Source organism: Gallus gallus, chromosome 35 (genome assembly GCF_016699485.2).
Source record: "Gallus gallus isolate bGalGal1 chromosome 35, bGalGal1.mat.broiler.GRCg7b, whole genome shotgun sequence".
Classification (NCBI taxonomy): domain Eukaryota; kingdom Metazoa; phylum Chordata; class Aves; order Galliformes; family Phasianidae; genus Gallus; species Gallus gallus.
The window spans coordinates 328039-342391 of record NC_052566.1 but is presented as its reverse complement, the minus strand read 5'-3'; the positions used below and the strand labels follow the sequence as shown (position 1 = coordinate 342391).

Here is a 14353-nt window from a genome sequence, read left to right as displayed (position 1 = left end):
GAACAACCATAGAGAGGACCCATAGAAAGGACCCACTGGGAGGACTCACTGGGAGGACCATATAGAAGGGACCCATAGAGAGAACCATAGAGAGGACCCATAGAGAGGACCCACTGGGAAGACTATATAGAAGGGACCCATAGAGAACAACCATAGAGAGGACCCATAGAGAGGACCCACTGGCAGGACCCACTGGGAGGACCATATAGAAGGGACCCATAGAAAGGACCATAGAGAGGACTCAGAGAGGACCCATCAGGAACAGCCACTTGGAGGACCATATAGAAGGGACCCATAGTGAGGACCATAGAGAGGACCCATAGAGAGGACCCACTGGGCGGACCATATAGAAGAGACCCATAGAGAGGACCCACTGGGAGGACCCTATAGAGAGGAACCATAGAGAAGAACCATAGAGAGGACCCCATAGAAACCCCATAGACGTGACAATAGGGAGGATCCCATAGAAAGGACCCCAAGGAAATCACAGAGAGGACCCCATAGGGAGGAGCATTGGGAGGACCCCATAAAAGGACCCCGTAAAGAGGACCCCAAGGAAACCACAGAGAGGACCATAGAAAGAACCCATTGGGAAGACCCTATAGAAGGGACCATAGAGATGACCCATAGAAAGGACCCCATAGAAACCGTAGAGTACCATAGGGACGACCCCATAAAAAGGACGCCATGGAAACCATAAAGAAGACCACAGGGAAGATCCAGAAAGACCATAGAGAGGACCCACACGGACCATAGGGTGGCCCCATAGAGACCCCATACAGAAGACCCATAGGGAAAACCATAGAGAGGACTCATAGAGAGGACCCACATTGAGCACAGAGTCCATAGAATGACCACATAGAAACCATAGAGAGGAGACCGCAGGGAGGACCCCACGTGGAGGACTCCTAAAACCATAGAGACTGGGAAAGAGACCATAGAGAGGACCCATACGGAAACCCCACAGAAAACCCCATAACGACCACAGGGAGAACCATAGAATGAACCCCATAAAATGGGGAGGACCCACAGGGAGGGGATGACCCACAAACCATAGAGAGACCCCACAGAGAAACCCCACAGAGAGGACGGAACCCATCGGGAGGACCCAAAAACCATAGAGAGGACCCAAAGACCATAGAGAGTACCACAGAGAAAACCCATAGAGACCATAAGAAGGACCATAAGGATCCTACAGTTGCCCCACAGGGCCCCATAACTGCCCCATAGAGCCCCGTAACTCGCTGGTACCCCAGAGAGCCCCGTTACTGCCCCATAGTGCCCCACAGATCCTAATAACTGCCCCACAGAGCCACATAACCGCCCCACAGAGCCCTGTAGGTCCTATTAACTGCCCCACAGAGCCCCATAATGGCCCACCATGCCCCATAAATGCCCCATAACCACCCCGCAGATCCTAAGAACTGCCCCAGTGCCCCACAGTACCCCATAACTGCCCCAAAGATCCTAATAACCGCCCCATAACCACCCCGCACTGCCCCACAGAGCCCCATAACCACCCCCCAGTGCCCCATAATTGCCCCCAGCACCCCTCACTCACTTGGGGGTCGTAGCTGGGGTCGGCTCCGGCTGCTCGCCCTATAGAGAAAGCGGGGTCAGGGGCTGCCCAGTGCCACCCAGTTGGGGTTTTGGGGTCCCCCATTGCCTCCCAGTTGGGTTCTGGGGTTCCCAGTTCGGCTCTGGGACTCCCAGTTTGGCTCCCAGTTGCCTCCCAGTTCAGTTTTGGGGCTCCCAGTTGGGTTCCCATTGGCTCCAGTTGGGTTCTGGGGACCCGCAATCACTCCCAGTTCAGTTCTGGGGCCCCCAGTTAGGTCCCCACTGACTGTCAGGGCTCCCCAGTAGCTCCCAGATCGGTTTTGGGATCATCCATTGCCTCCCAGTTGAGATTTGGGGTCCCCGGTAGGCGCTAGTCCTGCCGCTTCGTGTTTGCTGCTTCCCCATTGGCTGGTGTGCCACTCCGCCCACACCCCATTGGCTGCCCTTGCAGTTAGCCCCGCCCCCGCTCACCTCAGCGTTTTGGTCACGCCCCTGCGGCGGTGGGGAGGCGGAGCTTCCGCGAGAGGAGGCGGGGCCAGGCGAGGAGGAGGAAGATGATTGGCTGCGCCCCCGGGGTGAAGAAGGGGGTGGGGCCTCTGCTGTGGGCGTGACTTCCATGGTAGCTCCGCCCTCAGGGGCGGGCTCTTGGCTCGGGAGGGGCGGGATTGGCTCTTCTACTGTGGGCGTGGCCGCAGGCTCCGCCCCCTTCGCTGAGGGCAGAGGGGGAGAGGACGAAGGGGGCGGGGTTTCCTCCCGAGGGGGCGTGGCTATGCTGACAGTGGGCGTGGCTTCAGATGGAGCTGTGGGTTCCACCACAGGGGGCGGGGCTTCGGCTTCTGTGGGCGTGGTCTCCATCTGAGTGGGCGTGGCCTCGGGATCAGGGGGTGGAGTCGGGGGCTGGGTGGGCGTGGTTTGTGTGTCGATGGGCGGGGGTTCAGCCGTTGTGGGCGTGGCCTCGGGGGCAGTGGGCGGGGCTTCGGCCTCTGCGGGCGGGGCTTGCTCATCTGTGGGCGGGGCTTCAGCTGTGATAGGCGGGGTTTCGTCCAATGGGAGTGGCGGGTCAAGCGGAAGGGGTGTGGCCTGTTGGAATGGGGGCGTGGGTTGAGGGGCGGGGGGCGGGGCTTGGCAGGGGGCGGGGCCAGGCTTGCCGCCCTCCTCTTCCTCCTCCTCGTCATCGTCCTCTTCTTCGTCCTCCTCCTCCTCTTCCTCCTCCTCCTCCTCCTCCCCCCCTTTTTGGGGGGGTCGCGACCCACGGCGGCTGCGGGATCCGCCCTCGGGGGCTTTGGGGCCGCGGCCCTACAAAAAAACACCACTTCCGTGAGCCAAAACGGGCAAAATTCGACCCAAACGGCCCTCCGACCCCAAATTCCCCCGGATTTCCCCCAAAGTCCCCCCCAAAATTGACCCAAATCCCACAAAAAATGAGCAATCCCAACAAGCAGCCCCTAAATTGCAAGAAAACAACCCAAAATGTCACTAAGTTGGCCCCAAAAGCCCTGAAATCCCACAAAAATGGAGACAATCCCATCAAACGACCCCAAAATTGTCTCAAATCAGCCCAAAATCCCACTAAGTTGACCCCAAAACCTACTAAATTTGCGCCCAAATCCCTCAGCATTTACCCCCAAAAAAACCCCAAATCCCCCCATCCAAAAACACCCATTTTCACCCCCAAACCGACCCCAAAACCCACAGAATTTCCCCCCAAATCCCTCAACATTTACCCCAAATCCCCCCCAAATCCCCCCATCCAAAAACACCCATTTTCACCCCCAAACCGACCCCAAAACCGACAGAATTTGCCCCCAAATCCCACAACATTTACCCCAAATCCCCCCTAAATCCCCTCCATCCAAAAACACCCATTTTCACCCCAAAACCCACTGAATTTGCCCCCAAATCCCTCAACATTTACCCGAAATCCCCCCACCCAAAAACACCCATTTTCACCCTCAAGTCGACCCCAAAACCCACAGAATTTGCCCCCAAAACCCTCAGCATTTACCCCCCCAAAACCCCCCAAATCCCCTCCATCCAAAAACACCCATTTTCACCCCAAAACCCAAAGAATTTGCCCCCAAATCCCTCAACATTTACCCCAAATCCCCCATCCAAAAACACCCATTTTCACCCTCAAATCGACCCCAAAACCCACAGAATTTGCCCCCAAACCCCTCAACGTTTACCCCCCCAAATCCCCTCCATCCAAAAACACCCATTTTCACCCCAAAACCCACAGAATTTGCCCCCAAATCCCTCAACATTTACCCCAAATCCCCCCCAAATCCCCCCATCCAAAACCATCCATTTTCACCCCCAAATTGACCCCAAAACCCACAGAATTTGCCCCCAAATCCCTCAACATTTACCCCAAAACCCCCCAAATCCCCCCCACCCAAAAACACCCATTTTCACCCCCAAACCGACCCCAAAACCCACAGAATTTGCCCCAAAATCCCTCAGCATTTACCCCCAAAACCCCCCATCCAAAAACACCCATTTTCACCCCGAAACCGACCCCAAAACCCACAGAATTTGCCCCGAAATCCCTCAGCATTTACCCCAAAAAACCGCCCAAATCCCCCCCATCCAAAAACACCCATTGTCACCCCCAAATTGACCCCAAAACCCACAGAATTTGCCCCAAAACCCCTCAACATTTACCCCAAATCCCCCCGTCCAAAAACACCCATTTTCACCCCCAAATTGACCCCAAAACCCACAGAATTTGCCCCCAAATCCCTCAGCATTTACCCCCCGAAAGCCCCCCAAATCCCCTCCATCCAAAAACACCCATTTTCACCCCCAAACCGACCCCAAAACCCACAGAATTTGCCCCGAAATCCCTCAGCATTTACCCCAAAACCCCCAAATCCCCCCCATCCAAAAACAGCCATTTTCACCCCCAAACCGACCCCAAAACCCACAGAATTTACCCCCAAATCCCTCAACATTGACCCCAAATCCCCCCACCCAAAAACACCCATTTTCACCCCCAAACCGACCCCAAAACCCACAGAATTTGCCCCAAAATCCCTCAGCATTTACCCCAAAACCCCCAAATCACCCCCACCCAAAAACACCCATTTTCACCCTCAAATCAACCCCAAAACCCACAGAATTTGCCCCCAAATCCCTCAACATTTACCCCAAATCCCCCCACCCAAAAACACCCATTTTCACCTCCAAACTGACCCCAAAACCCACAGAATTTGCCCCCAAATCCCTCAACATTGACCCCAAATCCCCCCACCCAAAAACACCCATTGTCACCCCCAAACCGACCCCAAAACCCACAGAATTTGCCCCGAAATCCCTCAGCATTTACCCCCAAAAACCCCCCAAATCCCCCCCACCCAAAAACACCCATTTTCACCCCAAAACCCACAGAATTTGCCCCCAAATCCCACATTTACCCCAAAAAACCCCAAAACCCCCCATCCAAAAACAGCCATTTTCAGTCTCAAACCGACCCCAAAACCCACAGAATTTGCCCCCAAACCCCTCAACATTTACCCCCCCAAAACCCCCAACCTCATCCCCCCCAAAACCCCCCCATTTTCCTCCCAAACCGCCCCAAATCCCCCCGAATTCCCCCCAAAATTTGCAGCCCTGACCCTCCCCCTCACCCCCCACCCCATTACTGAGCCCCAAATTGCCCCAAACTGCCCTTTTTTGCCCCAAAATGGCACCTGCTTTCCCCTCTCGCTGCGCCGCCGCCCGCTCTCCTCGTCCGAATCCTCACAGCTGCGCCCCGAAGCTGCAATAGCCAAAAAGGGGGAAAACACCCCAAAAAAATCAGACCCCAAAACGATACAAACTCACCCCAAATGGACCCCAAAATCCCATCCGGATAATTTACCCCATCCCCGGACCCCAAAATCCATCAAAACTGACCCAAAAATGAACCCCAAAGTGACCCAAAATTCCATTAAATTGAACCCGAAATCGAACCCCAAAGTGACCCAAAATCGATTAATTTCAACCGAAAAACGACCCCCAAAATAACCCAAAATCGATTAAATTGAACCCAAAACTGAACCCCAAAGTGGCCCAAAATCGATTAATTTCAACCCAAAATCAAACTCCAATACGGCCCCAAAATCCCTCAGATTTAACCCAAAATAGAACCCCCAAATCTTTCGGACTTGACCCAAAATTGACCCCAAAACCGACCCCAAAATCCCTCAGATTTGACCCAAAATAGAACCTCAAAGTGACCCCAAATTGCCACGAATTTGACCCAAAATTGACCCCAAAACTGACCCCCAAACCTCTCAAATTTAACGCACAACAGAACCCCAAAATCTTTCAGATTTGACCCCAAAACTGAACCCCAAATCCCCCAGAATCCACCCCAAAACTGAGCCCAAACTTACCCAAAGTTCACCCCAAAAGTGAATCCCAACTCCCTCTGAATTCACCCCAAAACCGACCCCAAATTCACCCCCAAACTGAGCCCCAAACCCTTCTGAATTCACCCCAAAACTGACCCCAAAATCACCCACAATTCACCCCCAGAGTCCCTAATCCCTGGGAACTCACCCCAAAACTGACCCCAAATTGACCTCCAAACTGAGCCCCAAACCCCTTTGAATTCACCCCAAAACTGACCCCAAATTCACCCACAATTGACCCCCAAACCCCTCAGAACTCACCCCAAAACTGACCCCAAATCCACTTAAAACCGACCCCCAAACTGAGCCCCAAACCCCTCTGAATTCACCCCAAAACCGACCCCAAATTCACCCCCAAACTGAGCCCCAAACCCCTCTGAATTCACCCCCAAACTGACCCCAAATTCACCCCCAAACTGAGCCCCAAACCCCTCTGAATTCACCCCAAAACTGACCCCAAATTCACCCCCAAATTGAGCCCCAATTCCCTCGGAACTCACCCCAAAACTGACCCCAAATTCACCACCAAACTGAGTCCCAAATCCCTCGGAACTCACCCCAAAACCGACCCCAAATACACCCACAATTCACCCCCAAACTAAGTCCAAAACCCCTTTGAATTCACCCCAAAACTGACCCCAAATCCACTTAAAACTGACCCCCAAACTGAGCCCCAAATCCCTCTGAATTCACCCCAAAAATGACCCCAAATTCACCTCCAAACTGAGCCCCAAACCCCTCTGAATTCACCCCCAAACCGACCCCAAATTCACCCCCAAACTGAGCCCCAAACCCCTCTGAATTCACCCCAAAACTGACCCCAAAAACACCCACAATTCACCCCCAGAGTCCCTAATCCCTGGGAACTCACCCCAAAACTGACCCCAAATTGACCTCCAAACTGAGCCCCAAACCCCTTTCAATTCACCCCAAAACTGACCCCAAATTCACCCACAATTCACCCCTATATCCCTCAGAACTCACCCCAAAACTGACCCCAAATCCACTTAAAACCGACCCCCAAACTGAGCCCCAAACCCCTCTGAATTCACCCCAAAACCGACCCCAAATTCACCCCCAAACTGAGCCCCAAACCCCTCTGAATTCACCCCCAAACTGACCCCAAATTCACCTCCAAACTGAGCCCCAAACCCCTTTGAATTCACCCCAAATTCACCCACAATTGACCCCCAAACCCCTCAGAACTCACCCCAAAACTGATCCCAAATCCACTTAAAACCGACCCCCAAACTGAGCCCCAAACCCCTCTGAATTCACCCCAAAACTGACCCCAAATTGAACCCCAAACTGAGCCCCAAACCCCTCTGAATTCACCCCAAAACTGACCCCAAATTCACCCCCTAACTGAGCCCCAAATCCCTCTGAATTCACCCCAAAACTGACCCCAAATTCACTTAAAATCAACCCCCAAACTGAGTCCCAAACCCCTCAGAACTCACCCCAAAACTGACCCCAAATTCACCCAAAATTGACCCCCAAACTGAGTCCCAAATCCCTTGGAACTCACCCCAAAACTGACCCCACATTCACCCAAAACTGACCCCCAAACCCCTCTGAATTCACCCCAAAACTGACCCCAAATTCACTTAAAACTGACCCCCAAACTGAGTCCCAAACCCCTCTGAATTCACCCCAAAACTGAGCCCAAATTCAACCCCAAACTGAGCCCCAAATCCCTCGGAACTCTCCCCAAAACTGACCCCAAATTCACCCAAAATTGACCCCCAAACTGAGCCCCAAATCCCTCTGAATTCACCCCAAAACTGACCCCAAATTGACCTCCAAACTGAGCCCCAAACCCCTCTGAATTCACCCCAAAACTGACCCCAAATTCACCCCCAAACTGAGCCCCAAACCCCTCTGAATTCACCCCAAAACTGACCCCAAATTGACCCCCAAACTGAGCCCCAAACCCCTTTGAATTCACCCCCAAACTGACCCCAAATTCACCCACAATTGACCCCCAAACCCCTCAGAACTCACCCCAAAACTGACCCCAAATCCACTTAAAACCGACCCCCAAACTGAGCCCCAAACCCCTCTGAATTCACCCCAAAACTGACCCCAAATTGATCTCCAAACTGAGCCCCAAATCCCCCTGAATTCACCCCAAATTGACCTCCAAACTGAGCCCCAAACCCCTCTGAATTCACCCCAAAACTGACCCCAAATTCACTTAAAACTGACCCCCAAACTGAGCCCCAAACCCCTCTGAATTCACCCCAAAACTGACCCCAAAATCACCCTCAAACCGCCCCCAAATCCCCCCAGATCCCCCGGGATTCCCCCTTTCCCCCCCCCCACCCCATTTTTGGGCCAAAAAAGCCCGGATTTGGTTCCAAAAGGGCTCACGGTCGGGGTTGGCCTCCCTGGCGCGCCGCTGCCTCAGCAGCTCCTGCTGCTTCTCCAGGTACTGCTTGATGAAGCTGTTGTGGCTCATCTCCTCCCCAATCTGGGCCAAAAAAGTGCGATTTTGGGCAAATCCGCCCCCCAAAACGATGGGTTTTGTTCATAGGGAGGGGGTTTTTGGGGTGGGTTTGGGGGGTTTTTGGGGTTACCTGCGAGTTGGGTTGGAAGGTGGCGTGGGGGGTTGAGTGCTTCTGGAGGTTCTCCAGCATCAGCGCCTGCGGTTTTGGGGAGAAAAAAGGACATTTTGGGGTTTTGGGGGGGTTTAAAGAAGGGGTTGGGTGGTTTGGTGGGAGCTGTGGGACCAAAATGTGGGGAAATCGACCCAAAATTCAACCTGAAAAGAACTGAAAGGGGCCAAAATTGAGGGCTCGTCAAAGGGCCAAAATCAAGGCCAAACGTGGCACCAAAAACAGCTAAAATTGACCCAAAAGGACTCAAAATTGACCCAAAAGGACTCAAAATTGACCCAAAAGACCCAAAGCTGACAGAGAATTAAACCAAAAAAGCCAAAAACGGACCCAAAAAGACCCAAAACTGACCAAAAATGGACCCAAAATTGATCCGAAAGGACTCAAATTTGACCCAAAAGGACCCAAAATTGACCCAAAAGACCCAAAGGTGACAGAAAATTAAACCAAAAAGACCCAAAATGCCCCCAAAATTGACCCAAAAATGGACCCACAGAATCAAAAGGAACTGACCTAAAAGCACCCAAAATTTATCCAATGATACACATAAGCCTAAAATGCTCCAAAATGACCCAAAAAGACCCAAAAATTGACCAAAATTGATCAAAAATGACCCCTTAAATAACCACCAAAGACCCCAAATTGACCCAAAGACCCAAAGTTGACCCCAAATTGGTCCAAAGTTGACCCCAAATTGAAGCCAAAATACCCCAAAATGACCCCAAATTCACCCCAAAAAAGCTCAAAATTTACCCAAATAGACCCAAAACACCAAAAACGGACAATAAATGACCCAAAATGTGATCCAAAGGTGTCCAAAATTGACCAAAAGACACAAAATTAACTACAGAAGACTCAAAAACGCCACAAAATGACCCCAAAAAGTGCCCCAAAGTGACCCCAAAATTGGCCCCCAAAAGACCCCAAACTGACCAAAAATAGACCCAAAAGTGCTCCAAAATTACCCCAAAAACCTAAAATTCCTTCCACCCAATCCCCCCTCCCTTCTAAAAATGATAAAAATCCCCCAAAACACCAAAACCCCCCAAATTTACCTCAAAAATTCCACCCCCCCAACCCATAAACCCCCCTAATAACCCCAGAATAACCCCATAAAAAAGACCCCAAAACAACCCAAAATTGCCCCAAAATGCCCCAAATCCAACTCCCCCCCCCACTCCTCCCACCTGTTACAGCCATAAAATTCCATAAAAACCCCAAATCCCCAAAATTTACCTCAGAAACCCCTGCCCCCCCCCCCCACCATTTATGGTTTATCCCTTCATAAATTGCCACATGAAAAAAAAACCCAAAACGACCCAAAATTGCCCCAAAATGCCCCCAAATCCCCTCCCCCCAATCCCCCCTCCCTTCTCATCGTAACAAAAACCCACAAAAACCCCAAAATCCACACAATTTACCTCAAAAACCTCTCCCATCTCCCCCAACCCATACATCCCATAAGCCACAAAATAACCCCACAAAAGTCACCAAAAAGCCCCAAATTGACCTCGAATGCCCCAAATCCCCTCCCCCCCACTCACCTCTCCCCCCTAAAATGACAAAAATCAACAAAAACCCCAAAATCCACAAAATTTACCTCAGAAATCCCTGCCCCCCCACCCCCATTTATAGTTCACCTCTTCATACATCGCCACATAAAAAAACACCCAAAACGACCCAAAATTGCCCTTAAATGCCCCAAATCCCCTCCCCCCAATTCCCCCTCCCCTCTCATCATACCAAAAACCCACAAAAACCCCAAAATCCACACAATTTACCTTAAAAACTTCTCCCCCCCCCCCGCAACCCATACATCCCCATAAGTCCACAAAAGTCATAAAATGACCCCACAAAAGTCACCAAAAAGCCCCAAATTGACCTCGAATGCCCCAAATCCCCTCCCCCACACTCACCTCTCCCCCCTAAAATGACAAAAGTCACCAAAAACCCCAAAAGCCACAAAATTTACCTCAGAAATCCCTGCCTCCCCCACAGCCCATACGTCCCTGCAAGCCACGAAATGACCCCACACAAAACCACCAAAAAAGCCCCAAATTGCCCCAAAACGCCCCCAAATCCCACCCCCCTCGCTCTCCCCACGAGCTCCAATCCTAAAACCCCACTAAAAAAACCCCAAAATCCCCAAAATTCACCTCAAAAACCCCTCCGCCCCCCCTCCCCTTATACCCAAAACAACCCCCTCCAAAACCCCCCAAAACCCCCACAAAAAACCGAAAAAAAACCGCACAAAAAATACCCCAAACCCCTCCAACCCCCCCCCTCCCCCCCACCATCGCAAAAACCCCAAAATCCCCAAAATTCCCCTCAAAAAAAAATCCCATTTCCCTCTCCCCCCCCCCCCCATCACCGCCCCCCCCCAACTTTTGGCGGGAAGCGCCCCGCGCATGCGCACCGCCCCCCTCCCGTAGGCCGCGTCCGTTCTCCGCCGCCGCCGCCGCGCACCGCCGCCGCTCTTCCCACCCCCCCCCCACCCCGCTCCCCTCCCCTCCTCAACCCAAAATGGCCGCCCCCCCCACATCCCCCTCCCCCGATTCCTCCTCACCCCGCGCAGCCGCTTCACCAACGCGCTCTTCTGACCGCTCTTGGCCAACCCGCGCCGCTCCAGAGCCGCCTTCAGGTCGGCCACGCGCAGCAGATGCAGCGGACGCCCGTCCAGCGTCACCTCCTCCCCGTCCGCCATCTTGGCTGCCGCCGACGAACGCCGACGGACTTCCGGTGACGCGACCCCCCCTTCTTCCGGTCTCTGCGAGGCTCCTTCCGGTACGCTTCGCTCACTTCCGGCGTGAAATCGAGCCCGCTTCGAGCGCTGCTTTTCCACGCCCCCAACGCTCTTTTGGCGCCAAATACGTCCTTTTCCGGTCGCCCTTTTTCACCCGATACGACACTCGGCGTTAAATCAGTTCGCTTCCGGACACTCGTTTTCATCCGACAGCACTTCCCGCGACGAAGCTTCCGGTCGCTCTTTTTCCGCCTGGTAGCACTTCCGGCGCCAAATCGGCCCCTTTCCGGCCCCTCGTTTTCACCTCATAGCACTTCCGGCGGCAAATCTGTTCTGCTTCAGCCCGTTCTCTGAACCCGACTGTACTTCCAGCGACAAATCTGTCCTCTTCCGGTCGCGCTTTTCAGACGGATCCAACGCTCGGCTTCAATCAGTCCACTTCCGGGTCACCTTTTTCACCCCACCGCACTTCCGGCATCAAATCGGTCCCGTTCCAGCCCGTCTTAATCTACCCAATCCCACTTCCGGTGTCGAATCGGTCGTTTTACCGGCCCCTCTTATTTATACCCTTCTACTTCCGGTGTCAAATCAGTTCCGCTCCTGCCCCTTCCGTCAACCCCAAGGCACTTCCGGCGTTAAATCGGTCCTTTTCCGGCCCCTCGCTTGCACCGTACCCTACTTCCGGCGCTAGATGGCGCAATATCCGGTCCCACCTTCCCATCTTTCCGGGCGCTCATCCCAGTTCCGGCGTGAAATAACGCCCTCTCCCTTCGCCGCTTTGACCTCCCGGCGTCTACTTCCGGCGCCAAATTCTGCCTCATCCGGTTTAGGCACTTCCGGTGCAGCCGCGGCGCCCCTTTCCCCTTTCTCTAACCCAAATTTTCTGCTTTTTGGACCCAATGTCGCCCATTTTCCCCAAACTTCGCTTTTTTCTCCCCAGTTCCACTCTTCACCTCCGCGATTTCCCCCCTTCCCGCCCCATAATTTCCTCCTTTTTCCTTATATCCCTTTTTCCGCCCCGCCCGGAAGTTGCTCTTTCGCCTACTTCCGGTCCCTCCCGGAAGTGGCCGTTCGGGGGCGGGGTTTGGAAGGCCCTGCCGGAAGTGGGGTTGTTTACACCCCGCGGGCGGCCATTATTTACGTCGGCCCTACAATAAATCCTTTGTGTACCCCTCGTTCTCCCCACACCCCCCCATACTTTGTGTGGGGCCGACAGAAATGGGCTCCGCTTACACTGAGAGCACCTTTATTGCCGTGGGGCCGGAGGCACTTGTGGGGCGGAGTGTGGGGCGGCCCCAACGGGCTCAGCTGCGGGGCGATGGGGGGCTGGGGGGGCACTTGTGGGGTGGGGGAGCACTTGTGGGCCTCACTATAGGGCCAAGGAGTCACTTGTGGGGCTGGGGGGGCACTTGTGGGGCTGGGGAGCACTTGTGGGTCTCACTATGGGGCCGAGGGGTCACTTGTGGGGCTGGGGGGGCACTTGTGGGGTGGGGGAGCACTTGTGGGCCTCACTATAGGGCCAAGGAGTCACTTGTGGGGCTGGGGGGGCACTTGTGGGGCTGGGGAGCACTTGTGGGTCTCACTATGGGGCCGAGGGGTCACTTGTGGGGCTGGGGGGGCACTTGTGGGGTGGGGGAGCACTTGTGGGCCTCACTATAGGGCCAAGGAGTCACTTGTGGGGCTGGGGGGGCACTTATGGGGCTGGGGGGGCACTTGTGGGTCTCACTATGGGGCCGAGGGTTCACTTGTGGGTCTGGGGGGGCACTTGTGGGGCTGGGGAGCACTTGTGGGTCTCACTATGGGGCCGAGGGGTCACCTGTGGGGCTGGGGGGCACTTATGGGTCGCACTATGGAGCTGGGGGGTCACTTGTGGGGCTGGGGGTCACTTGTGGGGCTGGGGGGGCACTTATGGGGTGAGGGGGCACTTGTGGGTCTCACTATGGGGATGAGGGGGCACTTGTGGGGTGGGGGAGCACTTGTGGGTCTCACTATAGGGCCAAGGAGTCACTTGTGGGGCTGGGGGGGCACTTATGGGGCTGGGGGGGCACTTGTGGGTCTCACTATGGGGCTGAGGGATCACTTGTGGGGCTGGGGGGGCATTTGTGGGGCTGGGGGGACACTTGTGGGGCTGGGGGGGGCACTTATGGGTCTCACTATGGGGCTGGGGGGGCACTTGTGGGGCTGGAGGAGCACTTGTGGGTCTCACTATGGGGATGAGGGATCACTTGTGGGGCTGGGGGGGCACTTATGGGGCTGAGGGATCACTTGTGGGGCTGGGAGGGCACTTATGGGGCTGAGGGGTCACTTGTGGGTCTCGCTATGGGGCTGGGGGTCACTATGGGGCTCAGATTCACTATGGGGCTGGGGGTCGCTATGGGGCTCAGATTCGCTATGGGACACGGGGTCGCTATGGGGCTGGGGGTCGCTATGGGGCTCAGATTCACTATGGGGCTCAGATTCACTATGGGGCTGGGGGTCGCTATGGGGCACGGGGTCGCTATGGGGCTGGGAATCGCTATGGGGCTGGGTGTCGCTATGGGGCTGGGAGTCACTATGGGGCACGGGGTCGCTATGGGGCTGGGAGTCGCTATGGGGCACGGGGTCGCTATGGGGCAGGAGCTTGCTGTGGGGCTCAGCTTCGCTATGGGGCGGGGGGTCGCTGTGGGTCTCAGTATTGGGGTAGAGGACGAAGAAGAGCCGCTGCCCCATAAGTGTCAGCCACGCTGCCGAGAGACCCCAAAATCCCCCCAAGTCACCCCAAAATCCTACAACTCCCCCCAACCCCCCCGTATGTGACCCCCAACTCCCCCATATCCCCCCCCCCAAACTCCCCCAACCCCCCATATCCCCCCAAACCCCCATATATGACCCCCAAACCCCATAACCCCCCATATATGACCCCATATCCCCCCCCAACTCCCATATCCCCCCCAGATCCCCGCCAAACCCCCCATATATGACCCCCTATCCCCCCCAAATGACCCCCTATCCCCCCCAAACCCCCCATATATGACCCCATATCCCCCCAAATGACACCA

The 14353-nt window shown here is 54.6% G+C and overlaps 1 protein-coding gene and 1 long non-coding RNA gene across 2 annotated transcripts in view; both read right to left on the bottom strand.

The window, feature by feature from the left end:
• Window positions 1-11289, bottom strand: part of ACIN1 (apoptotic chromatin condensation inducer 1) — a 36709-nt gene extending 25420 nt beyond the window's left edge. The window contains exons 1-6 of the mRNA XM_040654994.2: window positions 11139-11289; window positions 8534-8599; window positions 8328-8427; window positions 5250-5317; window positions 2029-2853; window positions 1562-1599 (exon numbers count right to left, since the gene is read on the bottom strand). Of these exons, the coding sequence (XP_040510928.1) occupies window positions 1562-1599; window positions 2029-2853; window positions 5250-5317; window positions 8328-8427; window positions 8534-8599; window positions 11139-11276 (1235 nt within the window). The 5' untranslated portion in view covers window positions 11277-11289. The remainder of the gene's footprint in view (window positions 1-1561; window positions 1600-2028; window positions 2854-5249; window positions 5318-8327; window positions 8428-8533; window positions 8600-11138) is intronic.
• A 1255-nt stretch (window positions 11290-12544) lies between these two features.
• LOC121108130 lies at window positions 12545-14129 on the bottom strand. Its single transcript, XR_005842448.1, has 2 exons — window positions 13561-14129; window positions 12545-13375 (listed from the first exon to the last, which is right to left on the bottom strand). It is a non-coding gene; the product is annotated as an uncharacterized LOC121108130 (long non-coding RNA).
• Between the last annotated feature and the right edge of the window lie 224 nt (window positions 14130-14353).